Source organism: Dysidea avara, chromosome 13, assembly GCF_963678975.1.
Source record: "Dysidea avara chromosome 13, odDysAvar1.4, whole genome shotgun sequence".
Lineage (NCBI taxonomy): Eukaryota > Metazoa > Porifera > Demospongiae > Dictyoceratida > Dysideidae > Dysidea > Dysidea avara.
Window position 1 is genome coordinate 9091146 of NC_089284.1, and position 23761 is coordinate 9114906.

Here is a 23761-nt window from a genome sequence, read left to right on the forward strand (position 1 = left end):
ATAACCTCAGCTATAAGTTGTAATTTTAGTGGACCACAAGTGAAAAATTTTTGAAAATGGCAATCTCAAGACTGGATCTTGAGGTACTTTTAGTCAAATCCCTGTAAACATGCACAGCACATGTATGTAATTTTTGACTTTATTCTTTTCTGTGATGCAGCTTGCTGACTTTTACAATTAGCCAAATCACCATTTACAACTAGCCAAAAGTCATTTATAACTAGCTTTTTGGCCACAATTATAGCCCCTTTTTTAGCCCCTGGAACTTTAAATAAATCATACAAAACCCTAAGGGCTTTCTGGATTAGCTAAATAAACTGTGGGAACGATGTAATAAAGTATGGCATCATTGCTTTGTTTAGAAGAAATATAGCTAGTTGAGTAGTGCAAGAATATCTATGTCAGATTTGTCTAGAAAATGAAGCGCTTCAAGTTCAGTAGCTATACACGTAGCTAACTTAATCCCTAGTCCGTACACGAAGCACAATCAAAAGAGCTAGCGATCACCACCTTTCACTAGTTTTGTATTGCGTGTTGGGGTTCACGAGATATTCCAGATATACCAGGTATTTGGTGTGGCCTTAATTAATCATGACGTATAGTAGCGGCTACCGCATTCCATCGATAGTATAGCTAAATATGCATTCCACCCGGTAGCTACCGCATTCCATCTGCATAAGTACGTGACACAGGACAGACCAGTCCTTTATAATCAAAGGCCACGACAGATTATATAGCATAGCTAGCTAGCTAATCCTGCATCGCATCCCTCCTCTATCCTGAGTCTCGTGGAAGAGTTAGTTACGTGGCACTAAAGATGCCTTATGAAACGTTATCGATGTGGAAAGTTGTTCTACTAATTCTCTTGATTGAGAGATCAGTTGATGCTGGTAAGAAATTTGTGGTCATCCCCCAGACCTTGCGGACTGGGGCGAGACTAAGAAGTCTATAGCTAGTTAAACACCGGATATAGCTATGTAACAACACAAGTATGATTATCGACATAAGCTAACATAGATTAGCCAGGATGCATCGGAGGCCGAGGGTACGATACGCTTGAACTAATAAGAGTATAGAGTATAGATGCAAATCGCAATTTAGTGTGAACCCCACTGGCATTTTGCAGGTATTAAAGTAGCGTAGCTATAATATTTATCCTGTGATTGCATAGCAGTAACTACTTTAGTATTCAGAAAGCACATTTAGCTATATTTCTGCTGTATTCTTACCTGTAAGTTAGTTATCAGTGAATTTCGAAAATTAGTGCCGGAAAATATTAAAAAGAAAATGAATAATGAATTAACCGCCCGCCCGCCCGCACGTAGCTATTTTTGAGGTCAATGAAATGGAAGTTTCTTGGAGTGGTCCGGCTAAGTGGCCAATTATCGACCGGGTTTGCATCACACTAGCTTGCCACTATATATATAACATATCGATACATTGATAGTATCAATATAGAATTCCTATCGATATACACTGTTAAAAATGAAGAGTAACCACCACTCTAAAGAGTTCCCAGTGTAGGGAGGATTTAACACCCCTGGAGAATAACCAACACTCTGAAGAGAATAACCATTACTCTGAAGGGGTGCCCTATTATGGGAACTCTTTAAGAGTTGTAGTTACTCTTCATTTTAACAGTGTAGCTAACGTTATAGATGATATGGGGGAAGCCAGACTGATATTTGGCATTTAATAAGTTATGTGTTGATAGATTAGTGGTCACAAGCCAAGCCCAAAGTAAACACTGAGGTTTTAAGGTTTCAAGAATTGGCATTCTGAATGGAAAATTAAATTGAAAATTTAATTTGCCATTCAGAATGCCAAATTATAATCCTGTAGTGCCAGCCACATGTTGCATAATTAGCTTTTGTTGGTGTGATGTATTACATCCAATTTAAAATTTAATTTGCATAGAAAAGTATTTGTATATGTTTGTCTTGCAGATGTTACAGTTAGTTGTATATCATGATGTATATGTTCATATTGTGATTTGGCGATATCACAAATTCTTGTTGGCATGTTATTAACTTACAGTTTCACCGTTTTTCTTTTGAACTATCTCGTAAGCTTGGAATACAGACCAAAAATGTGGCAATTCCACACCATTTCTTTGCCCTAAGTTATAACACTGGTTACATATAAAAGAGTTCTTATAAACACAAAAAGACTAAAGAACACAGCAACACTTTATATCACTATTGATTATGGAAATATATTCAATGGAAATGCAAATTGATAACATATAGGTACTGGTGATAATTGGCCACTTAACAATTGGAGATGTCATCATGTGATGAGCTTACCAGGGCAATGGAAGAGAATAGTATTGGAAATGGCACTCCTCCATTAACTTGTTAAGCCAAATTAGTAGGCAGTGGGTGCTGAACCGAAAGTTGGTTCAATAAGCTGTACCGGCTTTTGAAGCGACAGTAAAACTTAGGAAAACAAACAACAAACCTCATCTGGGACTTGAACTCTGGACTACCAGGGTGTTAGGCCAGTATGCTAACCACTGTGCTACTGCTGATAGCTACCCACCTCCCCTACTTTTCTATCTTATAAATGTGACTCAAGAAGTAAGCTGCATATAGTAAGAAGAATGTAACCTAACTGTAACATTAATATTTACTTGTTGTACGCCCTAAAGTTGAATACTCAGGCAACTCCTAGATGCGTGCCCTAAAGTCAAATACTTGGGGCAACTACTAGATGTGTGCCATAAAGTCGAATACTTGGGGCATACCAACCCTAACATACAAATAGTTGCTTGATACTTGTGTAAATGGATGACTGTCAGTTATTTTGGGTTATCCATGAAAAACACCTTTCAGTTCAGTAACCACCTCCAAATTATTCTTATGGAAGTGGTTACTGAACCAAAACTTTCTCTTTCTGGCAAAAGCTACTGTCTTGTATCAAGCACCCATGAAAAGCAGATGGAAGCCTTACTAGAAAGGAAATGTTTAGTAAAATTAATACTTTCACTTTCAGAGGCCACTTTACAGTTGAAGCCCACAGCAAAGCCAGACCATTTCCTTTTGGTTTACAAACTGCTGTAGAAAGAATTTGACCATGGCCAGTTGGAAGATAAAAAGGCATATTAGAGAGGGTTGCTTATAGCGAATAGGTTGCTCCAATTGTGTCTGCACCAAAATCTGAAGGATTACAAGGTAACCATCAACCCCCAGTTATAGGTAGATCAGTACCCCATACCAAACCCTGACACAATCTTCTGTTCACTTTCTGAGGGGAAGTGGTTTTCAACACTCGATTTGACTCATGTCTATCAGCAGTTAAAGTTATCACCAAATTCCAGAGAGTTTGTGACTATCAATACTCACAAAGAGTTGTACAGCTATACTCTTGAAGTAGCCTCTACCCCTGCAATTTTTCGAAAAAGTAATAGACACTGTGGTACAAGGCTTACCAAAACTTATCTGTCAATTATCTCAGTTGACAATGAGAGTGCTCCAGCTGAACACCTAAATAATGTGAAGCAAGTACAGCAGATATTAGCTAGGAAATCTAGAAGTACTTTTCGTGTACAGCTGTGGAATATTAGGGACACAGTGTTGATTCAAAGGGCTTACACAGCTTAAAAACAAAGCCAAAGCAGCAGTGGAAGCTCCTCTCCCCCATGATGTACAAGAGTTACATTACTTTTTAGGACTAGTCACAACTATGGCAAATTCATGCAAAACCTCTCAATCATACTGCATTCCCTTCAGTAACAACATATTGAAACAAGTGAGTTACTATGGTCAAAAGAGACTTTCACAAAGGCAAAACCATGCTTGGTTTTATTATTCATAGCAGTTAAAAAGTTGCAAATTCGCCTCACAGTTAACACCTCTGCCTATGACATTGGTGCTGTGATGTCAAATGTTTCCAGCTGGTATGGAACGTCCAGTGGCTTTTGCTTCATCAAGTATTAGTGTACCCTGACAGCAACAGAACAATACTATGCCCATAACCAGAAAGAGACACTATCTCTTGTGTATGCTGTACAGAAATTCCATTGGTACCTCTATGGTTGATCGTTTGTTTTAGTTACAGACCATAAGCCAGGGTCAAAAGAGAGGCCTACAATTAATAAATTTCATAATAAGGAATTTTAAACTGTCAACCGGAATTTTACATTATTTTGTAGGTGTGAATGTCAAAAGTAACGTCTCCAATTTTAAAATCATAACATATATAGGTCATGAGATATGGCATTTTAAAGTTTGCAGTTTTCCCATACATCAATGTAACAGTTGTCCCTTCTGGGAAATCACATGGATAATGTATGGGAAAACCACTAATTTCAAAATGTCATATCTCTATCATTTTAAAATTTTGAGAGGTTAATTGTGAGATTAAACCTACAAATAATGTTAAATTAGGAAATGACATTACTTGAATTTGTTGTTTCCCGTTCATTATTTATGTGATTGCTCAGAAGGGCCAACTATTGTCCCCTCTCATAGACAATGTATGGAAAAATGGCAAACTTTAAAATGTTATATCTCTTGACCTTAAAATTTGGAGATGTTACTATAGACATTTACCCCTACAAATATTGTAAAATTCCTGTTGCTAAGGTCAACTTTTATTATGAAATTGATACATTGATGCTATATATGCAGTCTGTAAGGCCAGGAAAAGTTTGTCATCAGCCTCCCGCTTCTACCAAAGCACCTTCATTATTACGTTCTAGTATGACATACCCCTATTTTGCACGTGATCTTAACACATGTGATGCACCTTTTGTTAACAATGGCATTTGTTTGTCTCACCACTACCGTGGTTGGGCAGCTGTGTATGCTGTGTAGAAATATTTTTATATGGTTTGTATACCAAGACATGCATGATTCTTGTGACATATGGTATAAAAATAATTTTTTTTAAAATTATTAACAAGATGTCATAATGAATAATGACTGCCGCATCAAAATTGAGGAAGTGGCTGATGAGAAACAAGGAATCTACTTTGCCTGGCCTAATTGGAAAATGTACCAAGTAGGTATTTCTTTTCACAAATACAGCAACAAACACAACCCTGTACCCTGGAATGTAAAATTGAAACTAAAAACCCAGTCCAGTAGTCCATTCGTAGTCCAGTGCAGTGATTCAGTCCAGTGTTTGTACCTTCCCAAAAATAGATAATGTTTAATGTTGATGCTCATGTTGACAAGTGTTGGATTCTTCAGTTAACCAAACACCACCACAAATCAGTATTTTCCTATCACATATCAAGCATATCCCTCAAAGTTGTTGAACAGCACTCATACCTTAGAGTAATGATAATAGATCATCATCTTTTCTGGGAACAAGGAAACCAGACTAATTGGATTTTTGCAATGTGATACATGAAACCATTCTTGTAAACTCAAGGAACTAAGCTTCAACAACTTGTTTTGCCAGTACTGGAATATGCAGCAGCAGTCTGGGACACATGTTCAATAGATGCTTAGTTCAGCCTGCTTTTTGTTAGGCTATATGGTATGGATATTGGTTACACAACCATAGGATTGCTAAAATGTACAAGATGAAATAATGTACCAGGCATCAATTAAGAAACCCTGCAAAGATAATGAAGATTTCTCTGGAAAATGATATGGCCCGTTGAGTAATCCTGTTTTGTTATTGTGTCTGTTCTAATGTGGTAAGTGTAGAAAGCTACTTAACTGCAGCCTGGGAATGCCTACATACAACTGCCCACCACTATCTATATGGCTGCATAGAAGGAAGCAATTGGCTGTACCATTATAAGCCTGAGGCCCCTTTTTTTGGAACACTCTGAGACCCCTCAGTCCTAGACAGGTTGCCTAATAATGTTAACCCTGGATTCAAACCTTTAGATGGTGGGAAGTCAGTGTGTTTAAGTTTAGGCTGAATACATAGGAGGTTCCAGACCCCATGGCTTCTTTGAAGACTGCAGGTTGCTGGAGGATCAAGTCACACTACGTCTACATTCAACTGTTTTAGTTTCTGACTCCCTGCGCGTACTTACTTGTGGGTCCCTAGTAGGATATCATATGTACATGGTATCCACTGGCAGTATAGCTTAGTGATCATTGATTTTATGACTAATTCCAATAGCCTTTCTTTATTTGCATACTAGAAATGTGAAACTCTAGTCAACCTTTGTAAGCTTATACGTACTTCTTCCTATTGATTTGTATTGAAGACAATGGTGTATGACAATGGTTTGTTAACTGCTGGACATAATCATGTGAAAATTGGTGTAGGTATATGTTGAATATGTACCATAACTAAACCTCCAACTTTACACTAAAAATCTGATTCGGTGGCTGTACTATGCACTGAAGCAGAATTGTCACTTGAAGTACTGTATTGTTGGATGAAAACTGTGCATGTATTGTCAGACACCTGCCAAATAAGTGCCAATAATCTTGCACTAAATACTTCTAGGATTTACTGCACCAACACCATCTATTAGGGCTTATTAATTGGCTGCTGTCTGTCCATCTCACTTGCAGAAGACTGTGATTTGGAAATATTGAAAATGTCACCATTTCTATCCCTAGATATGATTATTCTTGTAAAATGTTTTTGATATGTAAAGACTTTAAGGTACCAATGCTTTAAAGTTGCTGCTTAAAATTCTGTATTCTTGATAAATTACATTATTTTATTCTCAGACAACAGCCAGTTCTTCCTAGCAATAAACATGTAAATATGACAGAAATAAATAAATTATAGTTGTGCTGATACTGGCCAATGAATAACTCCAACTATAACGGTGCTGGTAGGCTATACTGCCATACCAGCTGCAGTGCATATATTCATTTGTATATACATGTATATATGTTCAATATTTGTAGCAAAGTAATTATTAAATAACTAATGACAGTAGTGTAAGGATCGAGGGGCATGTTCCCAGGTCTATATATTGAACTTGATGTGCTCCTAATATAACAGACCAGCTGCAATATCATGTACCGTTGTGCTATATTAAATGTACAGCAGAATTGTTCAGTGTCAGCATGATTCCTTTTGCTGTTAGCTAACGGACATATATGTTTATAAAACAAGTGTTAGCTATGCTCTTACTTAATTGTAGATGAAGACTTCAGTTTTGCCAAATACTACAATGACCACATGGTGTTACAGAGAGCTCCATTGAAGGCCACCTTGTGGGGATACCTTCGTAATGATGCTGTAACCAACAAAGTGACTGTGAACTTCAACGATAAGAAATATAATGCTGTTTACATTAAAGGTTAGATTGACAATTATTGTGATACACTACTTTTCACTACAATAGCAAAGTTCAGTACCTACCAAAAGCATGGCCTCAATCAGAATAAGTATAGTACAGCTCAGGAAGTATACATCTCATAGATTGTAACTCACAGTCGATTTGCTTCTCTGGGGCGGTTCCAGAGATATCCTAATAAAGGCAATACAGGAGTCAAGCATTTATTAATATGATGTTATATATAGTTTTTGATAAACCGCTGGAATTACTCTCAGATTCAACTTCAGAGAATTAATAGTGTCCCTGGAGATCCCCTTAGATTGGCATGCTTTGCATGTTAATGTGCTTAGATGGTACTAGATTGGAAACAAGTCACCAAAAACTCCTAGAGCTGCCCATGCAGTTAAACGTGGTATTATTAGAGATGTGTAAGTTGAGGTCACATCGAAGCTTTGACAGAATGGAACTGATGTTCCCTAGTATGTATATGTGAAGACCACAATGAAATGTGATGTACAGCATGTCTGCAGTGACTGTTTACTAATCTGTGTATATAGATACTCCTACAAAATATCGGTGGATGGTGACGATGGACCCAACACAAGAAGGTGGTCCACATGTCATCACAGCCACAGCTGGAGATCTCACGCTCGCACTTAATGATGTCTTGTTTGGTGATGTGTGGATGTGTAGTGGTCAGAGTAACATGCAGTTCACTGTGCCATCTGTAAGTAATACACAACATATTACAAGTGTTTGATTATGGTGTCACTGTATAAGGTGTTCAATGCTTCAGAAGAAATAGTTGCCTCTAGCAATTACACTGAGATCAGGGTATTCACAGCATCAAAGAAGCAATCAGTTAAACCTGAAATTGATTTGTTGGGTGTTGATGAGAAGTGGTCAGTGCCAGCTGCAGAATCTGGTGAGTGTATAGCTAAATGTATTGTAGCTAATGCATGATCTACTCCTTTTACTATACTCTCATGCATTGTAGTACTACGTATAAGGGAACATGCATGAGTTAAGTTTTGAGGGATAAAATTTTCTTTCTTTATGGCTATTGGCTTACTGTGTAGTTGATTTATTAGTGCTATGCGATACCAACCAAGGTTTGCGTATCCCAATACTGTTACTTAAGCACCACGATATACTTTAGGTATTGAATATTACCTGAAAAACAGTGAAGCTTGCAATAATGTAGTAAAGTTACAAATTGGTGTGTAAAAAAAATCACATGTTAACATTTTCTGGATGTATACACTGTGAAAATATAACTATGCACGGTTGTATGAAAGCATAGCTAGTTCTAACTCCACTGACTTAGTTATAGAACACTGCTACACTGCCATAGGAAGTTCGCATCTTTGAGAAAAAATTACTTAGTACAAGACATTCTGTATATGCTGAGCACTAGCGTCCTAGGTGTAGTCACTAGTGTAGTGGTTACTGAATAAGTTGAAATGAATGCGAATGTCCCATAGTGAGTCTACTACAACTTCAGAACTAACCTGTGATGGTTCCACAACCCTTCCTTCTTTCTTTTGTACTGCCAAACGTGACTGCTTGCACTAGTAAACAGAATTAGATTCACGCATTTTAATGTGTCTGACTGCTTGGACCCCCTCCAAATTTGAAGAGACTTTGAAAAAGTCTGCACGAGTTATAGCAATCTTTGTAAGTGGTGCAAAAAGAAAAAAATAAGAGGAAAATGGTAAAAATTGCACCTTCAAAGTTTGTCTTATTTTCTTCATGCTATGGGCATGTTTACTCCATTCAATTGGTTGGTTACCTGTATCCTTAGCTACTTAATACTGTAGTATCAAATTATTTTAGTCAAGCTATTAAAATAGTTTCTACAATGATAGTTAACTTTGAAGGTGTGCATCTCAGGACATATTTAGCTCAAATTTGGTATGGAAGATGTTCCAGACTGAGGAATGTTTCACAGAAAAATGGGTTATTTCTGTTTAGCCATTGCTGAGGTACAAATGTATGAAAATGATTTACTCTTGGTTCTTGTACATATACTGTGTAGTGGTAACTTTGGTGAAATCTGAATGGCAAAATCTATGGTGAATTGCCACATGTCACTGCATATTGCGTCAAGAGTTCATGATACAAATAAGGGAGAGAGTATCTAACTGGAATATACCCAGGAAAGTCACTGAGTCAAGTAACAAATTAGCCTGTTCACAGAATAAAGCCTTGACCTTATCAACACCAATAAGCACCAATCAACAGTTCTCTATCACCAGGAGAAGTGTAATTAATTTGATCAAAGGTAAACTTGACTGAGCTTAACACAGTGATTTTGTACAGGCTACATTGGAAGCTGGATCTCTCTCCCTTACTTGTATTATGAACTCTTGATTGCGTGTATATGGTTGAAAATGCATTTTGGCGAAACAAAGTTTGGTGAATTAAAGTACAATTTGTCTTTTTAATACTGTTAAAGTTTTCTATTATATGGTACACATGTGTCAGTCATTGACCTGGACACATAGGATTTCCTTGGCAGCATGATACACGATACACAAATAATAATTATTACATTGCTGTATGATGTATGATTTACCAGTCACAGCTTGTATAATAAAGCATTTTTATATTTTGGATTAGCATCTGTATATCTATAGACAATTGCCGTACAAGTATTTTGTTAGTCTTCCACAAAGTACCACAGCTAATTAAGTTATTACAACACTATAATGCTCTATAGGTGCAATTGGAGATGGTAATTGGACTTACTTCTCTGCCACTTGTTGGTTCTTTGGGAGAAATCTTTATGACAGTTTGAAGTATCCTATTGGACTGATAGCATCTAGCTGGGAAGGTACTTTCATAGAGGTGTGGTCATCTCCAGATTCACTGAAGAAATGTGAAACTGATGAAAGTCTATTTCCAGAGTATGCAATGAAATGAATACACACACACACACACACACACACACACACACACACACACACACACACACACAAACACACACAAACACGCGCGCGCACACACACACACACACACACACATACACACAAAGAGGTACATTAGTTGTTTTGTGATGCCAGGGGCCTAGCTACATACTATAAATTATGTAGGTGATATTTATGTACTATGCAAAGCATGTCAACCTAAGGAGCTCCCTTCAGGATGAAATTGAATCTGAAAGTGAATTCAATAGTTTACATTAACATTAGCTTGCTTGCTTTGACATTAGGGTATCTCGATCATGACATTATACTAAATGTAGCGCAATATTATTGATACTCATAAGGCCTGGTCTGGGTAACCTGGGTTCTGGCTATGCCATGAACTACATACCATGAATGAATGCATGTGATGTAATGTGATGTAATAGATCAGGGATATTATATTTTAGACTTAATGTAAGGTAGTTAGTAATGTAGCCAAGACAGTATAAAAATTTTACACCTCTTATAGGCAAACACAATCACTAATTTGCATGTAGCACTGGTTTTGCAATCTTCACTACAATTTGCATTATATTTGATCTTTACCATTTTACACACCTTAGCTCATGGAAGTATGACAAACTCTCAACTTGACATTAAAGAAAAATAACTCATACTAGTCACTCATCTAACATTTTAATCGGTTCGGTTCAAAACTTGAAAGATTTTTTCTGTTATGTACAACTGATTAATGTGGAAACCAGCCTCATCATACCTACACAGTACATTCCTTGGCAGTATTAGTTTGGTAAAAAAATTAAGCCAAAAAGTGCCCTGAAACATTTCCATTAAGTTGCTTAGTGAACGTCACTGCACAAAAATAGTGAGTATTGTGGCAGAAATTAGTAGTGAAACTCATTACTAATTTTTTACAGTGTGAGCTACCCAACTGTCACTAATCTACCATTAATGTAAAAACTGAGTTGTATAATTCTAGTGAGTTTCTTGATTAGTGTGGCTTCATTTTATTTCTATAAAACTTTTTAAAGTTTCATTGTTGTCAACAAAATACTTGCGTTTGGCAATCATATGGCCAGGATATTTGTATACACATCACCTCTGCCTATAGCTTGTAGCAGTATCCTAGTGGTTAGTACACAACTTTAAGTCTTTTGTAATCAAAAGTGCTTTTTAGCTTGGGCCAGTGGACCATGTCCTCCCCATTTTTACTTGTAACAAAAGTTGAGATACTCTAATAGAGCAGTCATTATATCTTAACTGAAGGTACCTACTAATCTATTAGTGAAAATAACCATCTGAGAAAGCTTCCAAATAAAAAGATTTTTCTAGAAGCATCCCCCCCCCCCCCCCCCCCCCCCCAGACTCTCAGAATGGTGTCCTTGTCTGCTGTATATTTTAAACAGCACCATGTACATTTCTTTACCAAAGTTGGCCCCCACATTTTTGGTCTGCTTCATCACCTCTGTCCCAGCTGCTGCTGCTCCTCCACTAATTTGATTTTTATCTATTTAGATCTTGAGGAAGACAGTAGTGATAAATCAAAAGCTGTACCCCAATCCAACACTGATGACCTATACATATTACTATCGTTTTAACAAAAGAGGCATTTGTGCTCATCACCACATGCTGGAATAATATCCATCTCTGCACTATTACTTTATGCAACATGCACTACATTCAGCTTGTGTTAATTTAACTGCAATGTTATAGTATTTCTCTTTCTCATTTCCTCATTTCACAGATTTGTAATTCCCATTATTCCATCATCATTGTGGAATTCCATGATTCATCCTTTCCTGAAGATGACCATATATGGTGTTGTCTGGTACCAAGGAGAATCCAATGCTATAAAGCCTAATACATATGATTGTACCTTCCCAGCAATGATTGATGACTGGAGGGCTAAGTGGTACGAAGGAAGTCATGGGAATACAAATCAGATGTTTCCATTTGGATTTGTTCAGGTAAGTCATAGTTAAGTTGTACAGGGAATATGTAATTAGCAACACTGTAAATTAGGATCCTGTACTCAGAGGTTGTCTATGCCTGCAGATATACTAATGGACATTTAATCTCTCAGTCTATAACCATGACTGAATTAGGGATTAAATGTCCATTAGTATATCTCACCTTCTCTTGTTGCACTGTTTTTAGGTTTCACTACTTTTTTCTTTGATGCCCAACATTTCTAATTTTTTTGTTCTACTTGTTTGTTTATTTAAAAAAAATACATAATTGTGACTATTGAACCTGCGCATACTGCATCAAAAATAAAAGAACCCTACCATGCAAGCATGCCATTTGCATCTGAATACATACCCTTACAATCAATTACTGAATAGTGAAGTGTCCATTACACACTTCATTTTTCAGCTATGTTCCACCTGTTACACAGTGTTACAAATAAGTGTCTCTGCAATCAATCCAGTTGTATGGAAAATATGAGTGTTTAGTATGATATAACTAGTCAGCACAGCCATATAGGAAAGCCATATCACTCTATTGTGAATTGACACCTTGTACTGTCAGTGAATAAAACTGGGACACAAAGAAAGACAAAGGGTAAGTCCATGATGTGTGTATTGTTATACTATGATTGGCAAATCCGGGATGAAACAATGTTGAACAATGAAGAAATCAAGCACCATAGCCTTATCCATTGTAGAGTTATGCTTGGCTGGAGGCATCAGTCAGTCAGCAGGCAGGAAGGCGGGCAGGTGGGCAGGAGGGCAGGCGGGGCAGGAGGGCAGGCGGGCAGGTGGGCAGGCAGGCAGGCAGTCAGCTAGTAGAAATTCAGTTAAATGCATAGAAATATGTTGGAAGGGTTTGGGGTCAGCCTGAAAACATTTTTTGGGGTTTAGTCATGCCTAACTAATACTGCCAAGCTATCATGAAGGAAAACAGTGAGACTGGTTTCTGGGTGATATTTTTGGGCCACAAAGCCCAAACCTCCATGATTTCTACAGTACTACCATACTTGTAGCCATGTCTACTGAAACATACCAAAATCTATAATGATAATCCAAGTGCCTCAGCCCTATTATTAATGTACTATTCTTTCAATTTTAGATTTCCACAGTGGGTAGCAGTAATGACAGTATGAATGGATTCCCTGACATACGTTGGCACCAAACAGCTGATTTTGGATATGTCCCAAATGCTCGCATGAAGGAGGTCTTCATGGCAGTTGCAATGGACCTGGGTGATCCTAACTCTCCTTTTGGCTCCGTCCATCCTAGAGACAAACAAGATGTAGGATATCGACTTGCTTTAGCTGGAAGAGCTATAGCATACAAGGAAAAGTCACTATACTACACAGGACCCATAGCCAGTAGTGCATATATTAATACACCTCAGTCTATCATAGTACACTACACTCATGTGGTGGATAATAAACTGGAAATCCGATCTTATTCTGGCTTTGAAGTATATTGCATAAAAGATGGAGAACCAACCTGGATAGAATCAGCTGTGATAAAAGGAGTTACTAATTTTGTCATTATTGATAATTCCTGTGATGCTGGTAATCGACCCACCCATGTCCGCTACAGCTGGAGAGATTACCCATGTGTTTTAAAGGGGTGTGCTGTCTACAGTGGTGACCTTCCTTCACCACCTTTTATTTTACCTATAAGACATTGAAGATGTACATTTATTTACCTTTGTATATAGTTAGCATTTCATGCATACACCGAGCATTATTTATATATATACCTCTGTTTGTCAGCAACAGAAGTGAAGTGTTGTATAATGCATTGAATGATGTATATACTGTGGCAAAGGTTGTTGTGCAATCCATTATGCATGATGGGTGGTCAACTATGTTAGCAACTGTGGAAGTTAGCATTCAATTAGCAATTTGTTGATGGTTTGTGGTCACCACACACAAACAAACAAACTTTGAAAACCAGCCTAATTTGTACTTGTCAGCTATGAAAGTACATAATACAATTATATGCACTTCATAAACTTTATAAATGTGTTTTCCAGCATTACGTTTGACTTGTGGGATCATTTTAATAGCTTAGCCTGATCAGAATCTCAGAATCTTTTCTAATCAGGCCCATATACTCACCAGGGCAATACATGCAACAAGTGCCAAAAGTAGTAGTGTAACAACATTGTCATAAATGGAGTTTAAAGGATTTAAACGAGATTAATGGTGGAAGCGAACTATGGGTGCTTATCCTACACTCAATCCTATTACAGTGTCATCAGTTGGCATTAGATAAAATTTAAGTGCTTTATTGTATTGTTAATTTTACTGTAGATCACTGTATGTGCATGCTATGTAATGTGTGCTTGACATTGGCATTTATGTAAAGTTAAGCATATGTATAATGCCTGCAATAATGAATTACATCCCGCAAGGCCACCTGTACAATAACCTCTTTCCTGCAAATGTATTCATTATTCTACATATACTATATCATTCTTCCACTCAAGGCAGGTCATTCATCCTTATACTTGTCCTCTTTTTTCGCTAGTTCTGGATTCCCCCTTACAAATGGAAGATGTCATGCTTACTGCTACTGCTATACCTTCCTCATACTGTATCAGAGATGGCTCCAAGATTGGAACAATCATATGCAAGGCAAGTCTATGTTAGTCTCCCTCAACGTGCTTTATTTACACACCTCTCAATGCTCTGCTTGGTCTAGAGCTTTGCAAGCATATCCATGCATTTCAGGACTTAGCTCAATTCTTTGTCAGAAATTACAGAAGGCTTTCATATTGGCTATGATGAGTCTTTGCCGTCCCTTAAGAGCGCTCGAAAGAATCTACATGGTGCGAACCTTCATCCTGATGTTGTACAAGATTACCTTTACACCGAAGTACAGAGCTATCATGTGGCTGGTCCTTTTAAGAATTTATCCCATAGCCATCTGCAGATTAGTCATTTTGGGGTTATTTCTAAGCACAATCAGGTCAATAAATGGCGTCTAATCATTGATCTATCTTATCCTAAACATCATAGCGTGAATGATGGCATTCCTCTTCATTTGTGCAGCCTCAATTATGTTTCAATAGATGATGCTATATCAAAGATTATTGACACAGGCCCTGGTGCACTTCTTACTAAAGTCGACATTAAACACGCATTCCATCTTCTTCCCATCCATCCCGCAGACAGGCATCTACTTGCAATGTGATGGGATTAATCCATTTATTTCGATGCCTGCCTCCTCTTTGGGCTTAGGTCAGCCCCTAAGCTTTTAATATTCTTGCTGGATTGTTAAGTAACGTGGAATAAATTGCACTACCATGATGATTTACTTCTGATTGGGCCACCTGGTTCATCTGACTGTCAGCAGAACCTTGACACTTTCACTACAGCATGTGCAGAGCTCTGAGTTCCTTCAACTACTGAAAAAGTTGAGGATCCATCATCTACTCTTGCCTTCCTGGGAATAGTTCTTTACTCCAAACATATGGAAATTCGTCTTCACGAAGACAAGTTGCACAGAATTCAAGATGAATTGTTATTATGGCTCTATAGATGGTCAGCTACCAAACATGAAATCCTTTCACTTGTTGGACTATTACAGCATGCTACCAAAGTAGTCTAGTCAGAAGTGGTTGGTCTTTTGTAGCTCAATTATACTCCAAAGCTGTCAAACTAAGAAAAGATGCACTATTTATATTAACTCGCCTGTCTAAGTCATTTCGGTCAGGTGTTTTTTGGTGGCATACTTTCATAGGCAGTTGGAATGGTCTTTCTTTTCTGTAAAAACCTGACCAGCATGTGCAGTCAGACTTTACCATTCAAACTGATGCTTCTGGATGTGGAGCATGTTGGGGATTACGTTGGTTTCAGTGGAAATGGTCACGGGAGTGGCAGCTCCTGGGAATAATGGCCAAGGAACGTGTGCCAATTGTCTTGTGTTGTGCTGTGTGGGGTCCATATCTTTCCAGGTATAGCGTATTTCAGTGCGGGCTTAGTTATACTGCTATTAACAAATGGTATTCAAAAAATAAGCTGGTTATGCACCTTTTAAGATCCTAATGGTTTTTTGTTGCTATGTTTGACATTCAAACTATTGCTAAGCATATAGCTGGGGCTGATAATCATTTTGCTGATATGTTGTCTAGAAATAATGTCATCCAATTAGAGAAGGGGCAGTGGCAATGGTGTTGGAATCGGTGTTGCCTGCCCGCAGGCAACACCGATTCCAACACCATCTCTTCTCTTCACTATATCACCTCATTTCCCGGACTGGACCTCACACTCATTCAGAACATGCTTCACAGATACTTTGACAATGGTATCTCATCTGCCACCCGTGTCACCTACGCGGCAGGGCAGCAGAGGTACCTAGATTTTTGTTCTGCAATTCATCGGCCCCCACTTCCTACTAATGAACATACCCTTCTACTTTTTATTACCCACCTTGCCATTGTTGGTTTGTCACACACCGCCACCAAGTGTATACCTTTCTGCAGTTCGCAACATGCATGTTGCAACTGGTTACCAGTCAATTTACAGTTTGCAGCTCACTCCTCATTTGCAACAAGTTTTAAAAGGCATAAAGAAGACCCAGGCTATTTCTCAACCTCCTCGCATTAGCAGACCCATCATACTGGACATCATGAGTTCCATAGGCGGATCTAGGAGGCACTGTCAGGGGGGGCCAAGGGGGGGCAAGAAGTTTTAGTGTACAACAGCATCTATTCCACTAAGAGGAATTATAGTACACAGGTTATATTCAGTTGTATAACTATATTCAGTATAGCTGGATGAATGATAGACATACAATTTTAAGATCGTAGTTAGAGAAAATTTTTAAAAATTAGACCTCCTAGGTTTGAATTTGGGAGCATTGTTGGTAACATTTAGCTTAAAAGTGTATGCTTGCAATTTATATAAAGATTAGTTAGCCTATCTGAGATAAAACCTGTTTGATGGTAAAGTGTAATAAATCAAAATATAAAGGTGTAGCTAGTATTGTTATGACATTAGAATTGTGACTGTTCTATTAGAGTAGTGACTGCTCTATTAGAGTATCTCGATCTTGGCACAAAAACTTAAACTTACTTTCTTTACAGTGTACAGTATAACTGTAAAGTACATTTATAACTGTTGTCTTCTATTTGCCCATTGGCTTTCTATACTTCTGAATACAGTGTGAATGCATGATTCCAGTTTCTGGTATCAATATAGTACTGTGAGTCCAAGGGGGGCAAGGGAAGGGCCAGGGGGGGCACAGCACCCCTTGGCCCCCCCTCAGATCCGCCTAATGATGAGTTCTATTTTCCATCTTCTCCTGTACATATCTTCTTATGACCATGTCATGATATGGGCAGCATGTTGTATGGCCTTCTTGAGGAGTAGTGAGCTTACTGTACCTTCCCAGGATGGCTACAACCCCGACCCATCAGTGCACCTGTCACTCAGTGATGTTGCTGTGGACAGCAGGTCATCCCCATCCATGATTCGGGTTAGAATCAAGCAATCCAAGACAGATCCCTTTCGCCCTGGCATTAATTTATATTTGGGAAAACTGATGCTCCTGCTTGTCCTGTTAAAGGTGTTTTAACTTATTTGGCAATTTGTGATGGTACATGCATCACTAAAATGAACAGATACTGATCATGTTATAGTAGCTAATGGATTGGTATTATTGTGGCCACACTGGTTAACAGGAACTGATCACACCATATGTTAAAAATTATTGTATTGATGCATGTACTTAGGGCTTCACATGAAAGAGTAAGTAATTGAGTGTTCCTAATTGCTTTCCTTGGAAAGAGAGAAGGGATACATATACTGTTTATCAATGATACAGGTTGAGATGGAGGCAGTCCATGAGCATTTACTTGGTTTGAACTCTTCTAAATTGGTCCTGACAATATCCATAGTAGAGTCTTGTAAGACTAAAACAGTAGATAACTTTGTAGCGGCCACTGACAAATATTTCAACATTAGGAGTGCTTCCATTGGATTTGAGGTCTGCTCATGTATAGTTACAATGTTTAATGTAGTTACAATGTTACAATGTTTTATGGTAAATCATCAAGGTATTTTGTGCAGGATTACTGGTAGATGTCTGAGTGGTTTTTATCCAACAACAGAGTATTTTAAGCTGAAGTAAAATAGCATCAAGTGATAACATACTGTAGGAAAACAGCATCACGGAACACAGTTTTGTGTAGACAAAATTGTGACGTTTGAGAGGAAGACAAGTAAGCCAATTAGAGGTCTCCTTCTCACTAGCCATGTTAGACAGCGCTCGTGATACCTGATGCACTTGTAAACAACCAGCTGATGCACTCGCATGACTCGTGAGCAACAAGGTAATCAGTGTTTCAATGTAATTAATTAATTGCTTATATGTAATGTACAGGACTCGACAAGCGAGTGTAAACGCCACGGTACATAAAAGTGTAGTGTGTGTGCGAGCGTGTGTGTGCAAATCAAGACACACGGTTGTGTGTCGTGCGGCCCAAGAAGCCGGCGCGCAACACCCGTGAGTTGAGTATATTGACAGGAGGAACGAAAACGCAATTGTCGCACCTCCGTAGCTCTGTGCTGCCTTGATAAAACAAGACGATTTTTGCTGTGGACACTCCCTCCAACTTCAGCACTCCACATTCCAAATTTGAGCGAAATCGCTTCAAGCGTTCCCGAGATATGCGACTTCACAAATTGGCTTAGTTTCTCCGTTTTTTTTTCTTATCAAGACACACGGTTGTGTCGTGCGGCCCAAGAAGCCGGCGCGCAACCCCGTGAGTATATTGACAGGAAGAAAGAAAACGCAATTTTCGTACCTCCGTAGCTCTGTGCTGCCTTGATGAAACAACACAAATTTTGCTGTGGACACTCCCTCCACCTTCAGCACTCCACATTCCAAAGTTGAGCGAAATCGCTTCAAGCGTTCCCGAGATATGCGACTTCAAAAATTGGCTTAGTTTCTTAGTTTTTTTTTTCTTATTATTTTTCTTCCTCTTTTCGCACACTTACAAAAACTGCTATAAAACGCGAACGCCTTATCCGATCGCCTTGAAATTTGGCACACAGAAGGGGGGTATAAAGGCGCATCTCTGTACCAACTTTGGCTGGACTACGATAAACAGGCAAAGAGTTATGAGCGATTATTCACGAAAAATAACACCAATATGTTGTCACGCCTACAGGGTAAACCGCGTATGGGAAGAAGCTGAAAATTGGTGGGTGAATAGGTTAACTATTGAACCTCAAACCTTTTGTGGTTTGAAAGAAATCGAGCTAAAAACCAGGAAGATACAACAAAAAAACCAACAGTGTGTAACAATTACGCAATCGAGATTAGCTAATAAAAAACGACTGCTTGCCACGCCTACCAGGTAAACCGCTTGGGGTAATGCTTTGAAAATCGCTGTACAGATGGAGTTATCATCTTAGAAAGGCTCTTCAATGGTGTAGAAAAATCAGACTTAAAGCCACGGAGTTATAACACGAAATCCAACTTGGTGTAGCAAGTGCGAGATCGAGATACTCTAATAGAGCAGTCATCCTAATAGAGCAGTCACCCTGAACAGAATTCAAGAGATCAGTTAGAAATAAGTAACCTGTATAGAGATCAGCTACAAACAAATCACCCTGTAGAGAGTTCAGCTACAAACAATTCACCCTGTTCAGACATCAGTTAGAAGAAGTTTTCTTGTAGAGAGTTTAGTTACAAACAAATCACCCTGTTGAAAGATCAGCTAGAAGATGTCACCTTGTAGATAGTTCAGCTACAAAGAAACCATCATGTAGAGAATTCAGCCGCAAACAAATCACGTGTACAGAGTTCAGCTACAAACAAATCTCCCTGTAGAGAGATCAGCTAGAAGAAGTTTCCTTGTAGAGAGTTCTGCTACAAACAAATCACCCTGTAGAAAGATCAGCTAGAAGAAATCACCTTGTAGAGAGTTCAGCTTCAAAGAAACAATCATGTGAGAGTTCAGCTACAAACAAATTGTCCTGTAAAAAGATCAGCTAGAAGAAGTTACCTTGTAGAGAGTTCAGCTACGAAGAAACCATCATGTAGAGAGTTAAGCTACAAACAAATCACCCTGTAGAAAGATCAGCTATAGAAGAAATCACCTTGTAGAGAGTTCAGCTACAAAGAAACCATCATGTATAGAGTTCAGCTACAAACAAATCACCCTGTAGAAAGATCAGCTATAGAAGAAATCACCTTGTAGAGAGTTCAGCTACAAAGAAACCATCATGTAGAGAGTTCAGCTACAAACAAATCGTCCTGTAGAGAGATCAGCTAGAAGAAATTACCTTGTAGAGAGTTCAGCTACAAAGAAACCATCATGTAGAGAGTTCAGCTGCAAACAAATCACCTGTAGAGAGTTAAGCTACAAACAAATCTCCCTGTAGAGAGATCAGCTAGAAGAAGTCACCTTGCAGAGAGTTCAGTTACAAAGAAACCACCATGTAGGGAGTTCAGCTGCAAACAAATCATCTGTAGAGAGTTCAGCTAGAAACAAGTCACCTTGTAGAGAGTTCAGCTAGAAGAAGTCACATTGTAGAGAGTTCAGCTACAAAGAAACTACCATGTAGAGAGTTCAGCTGCAAACAAATCACCCTGTAGAGAACTCAACTACAAACAAATCACCCTGTAGAAAGATCTGCTAGAATAAGTCACCTTGTAGAGAGTTCGGCTACAAACAAACCACCATGTAGAGAGTTCAGCAAGAAGAAGTTACCTTGTAGAGAGTTCAGCTACAAAGAAACCATTCTGTAAAGAGTTCAGCTGCAACGAATCACCTGTACAGAATTCAGCTACAAACAAATCACCCTGTAGAGAGATCAACTAGAAGAAATTACCTTGTAGAGAGTTCAGCTACAAAGAAACCACCATGTAGAGAGTTCAGCTGCAAACAAATCACCCTGTAAAAAATTCAGCCACAAACAAATTGCCCTGTAGAAAGATCAGTTAGAAGAAGTTACCTTGTAGAGAGTTCAGCTACAAAGAAACTATTCTGTAAAGAGCTCAGCTGCAAACAAATCACCTGTACAGAATTCAGCTACAAACAAATCACCCTGCAGAAAGATCAGCTAGAAGAAGTTACCTTGTAGATAGTTCAGCTACAAACAAATCACCCTGTAGAGAGATCAGCTAGAAGAAGTTACCTTGTAGATTGTTCAGCTACAAAGAAACCACCATGGCGAGTTCTGTGATAAATATATGTATTATATATATAATTTGCACATTTACTGATAAAATCAGAAATTTTAAAAGTACATCTGCTTCATCTTTTCTTCTTCCTGTGGCAAAGAAAAAAAGATAGGTTTAAAAAGTCCCAAAGCCGGCCATAGGCTATGGCCGGCTTTGGGGTATACAAATACAAAAAGAAGTGAAATCTAATCCAAAACAGCCAAGCTGTAAAAAAAGAGTGCAGCCCTCAAAAAGGTTATGGTGAAAAAGGATGTGAAATCCAAGGTGGTGGCCAAGAAATGGCTGTGATGGTAGGTTAATGGTAAAAATTTTAATAATGACAATTCACTGTGATCACTAGTACTGTGCCAACTAGTGCCAATTCCACACCACAATACTAACTAGAGGCTACTGGCACATCACCAGTGGCCTCTAGTTACAACAGAGTCTATAGGTACGTCACACCTACAATATATACTTTTAGTATAGCTAACTTGACTTTTTTGTGTAAGTTGTGTTTTAGTATTGTGGTTTTCTGATGCCAGCTAAACTCCCTTGCCTGTGTACGTATGCACATGTATCATTTCCACCGGCACACACACACACTGCTCTGAGTGCTGGCTATGGCACTGTTTATACTCGCCCAATGGGTAGGTTGCAATGTTGGTGTATGTACTTGGTTGTATGACCCGGTCCTACAACCAAGTACTAAAGATAATACGAAACGCGGTTAAAATTATGTCAATAATGAATGAATAAATAATAAATAATGTTTGAGAAAACTACAAGGCCTAAGGCTTCGCACTCACCTGGAATAGAATCCATGTTGTATGAAGAGCCAATCGTATAATGGGCGGATGTTTTCGTGGAGGTGATAGAAACGTACGACGATTGAAGGACGAGTGGTTGCTACTCCTGCTTAATAAACATGATTGGAAGTTGCTACTAATCGCTGGAGGTTAGTTTGTGTTAGTTAAAACATTTTGATAGTCGTGTTTCTTTAGTCTCGCATAACTAGGCTACCTTCAGAGTCACTCGTGTATGGGATGGGAGAAAGCCTCACCTCGGCAGGCCATTGTGCGAAGGAGGTGCAGTTTCCAGCTGGTAAGTTTGTGTGATGATGCATAGCTCTCCACCTGAAGCCTTTTAGTGCCAGGAGTGCCCAGACTGATCACTGATATGGGCCCCGAGAAACTGCCAAATTGCATCCCACATACTGAACGCTGATGGAGAGAACAAACAACATACACGAAATGCCCTTAGGTAGGGTCCGCAATCCGAAAAATCAACTTTCACAAATCAATCCCCCTACCATTGTGGGATGTTCATTGTAGTATCCCATTGCTAGATCCACTATGAAACCGGAGGCACGATTGTTGTCTTCACAGAACTATCGATTTTAGTATTTCGTGAGATGCAAAAATTATTTTTAAAATTTCGTGCTCTACACAAAGAACAGGATAGAACTTGCTGCTTAGCTAGGTATTATCTAGGAGTTAATGTAGTTAAAAAGTACGCACAGTAATAAGCAAATGATTCACTGGGTTACCGGCACAGGGTTGCTTTCTCTCAAAAATCAGAAAACAAAACACTAATTTTCAAAGTGCCCTACCAGCCAAGATAAGAAAAGCCAACTCTTCCTCATAGTGATGTGATAAGGTTGGATGCATAGTCTGTCTATGCTGTTAGTCTGGAAAGGATCTGAGACTTCTCACCATCTGGGTGAAGAACGTCAAAATTTTCGTGCGTCATTTCAAGGGATTCTCTCAATGGTACCAAAGTGCTTTCCAGTACTTCTGATGCCACACTGGTCACTTAATTTTGTTTAGAATGATGATAAAAGATGGTTCAAAACGTTTGGTAGTAGTAGTAGTTGGTGTTTCTGTGATTTCATATGATGCAGTATACCAGCAGCTCACCAGGAGCTCCACCCAGCTCGAATCAAAAATGAAAGATTTTGTGCATTTTTCGGTTTGTTTTGGGATGTTTTGAAGCATAATGGTGATGTAGGGTGATCTAGTGAAGATTCGAAGCTGCTGTGGAGCGTGAGAGGTGAAGTCAAATTTGGACGATTTTGCTGCCTCCCTTGATGCATAGCTTAGAGCGAGGCGTGGAAGCTGTGGATGAAACAATGATTGACAACCGCTATTACCAAACGTTCAGGGACATCTTTTGCCATAGTTTTAGTCTATAATTGATGATTGTTGTGGCTGCAGAAGCGCTGGAAATGGCTAGAAAGCGCGACACAATTCTTTGATGCTGCAGAAAATTTTGACGCTCGTCACCCAGATGGTGAGAAGTCTCAGATCTTTTCCAAACTAACAGCATAGACAGACTATGCACCCAACCGTATCGAAACACTATGAGGAATAGTTGGCTTCTCTTGCCCTGGGTGGTAGGGCAGTTTGAATTCGAAACTTTGTATTTCTTTGTCTGTTTTTTCAAAGAAAGCAACCCTGTGCCGGGCACCCAGCAAATCATTTACT

At 38.7% G+C, this 23761-nt stretch overlaps 1 protein-coding gene across 1 annotated transcript; it reads left to right on the forward strand.

Moving 5' to 3' along the window:
• Positions 1-731: 731 nt before the first annotated feature.
• LOC136242338 (sialate O-acetylesterase-like) lies at positions 732-13923 on the forward strand. Its single transcript, XM_066033747.1, has 7 exons — positions 732-890; positions 7073-7231; positions 7768-7937; positions 7991-8135; positions 9933-10119; positions 11882-12104; positions 13210-13923. The coding sequence occupies exons 1-7, from the start codon at positions 818-820 to the stop codon at positions 13780-13782; spliced, it is 1530 nt and encodes a 509-aa protein (XP_065889819.1). The 5' UTR covers positions 732-817; the 3' UTR covers positions 13783-13923.
• The last annotated feature ends 9838 nt before the right edge of the window (positions 13924-23761 follow it).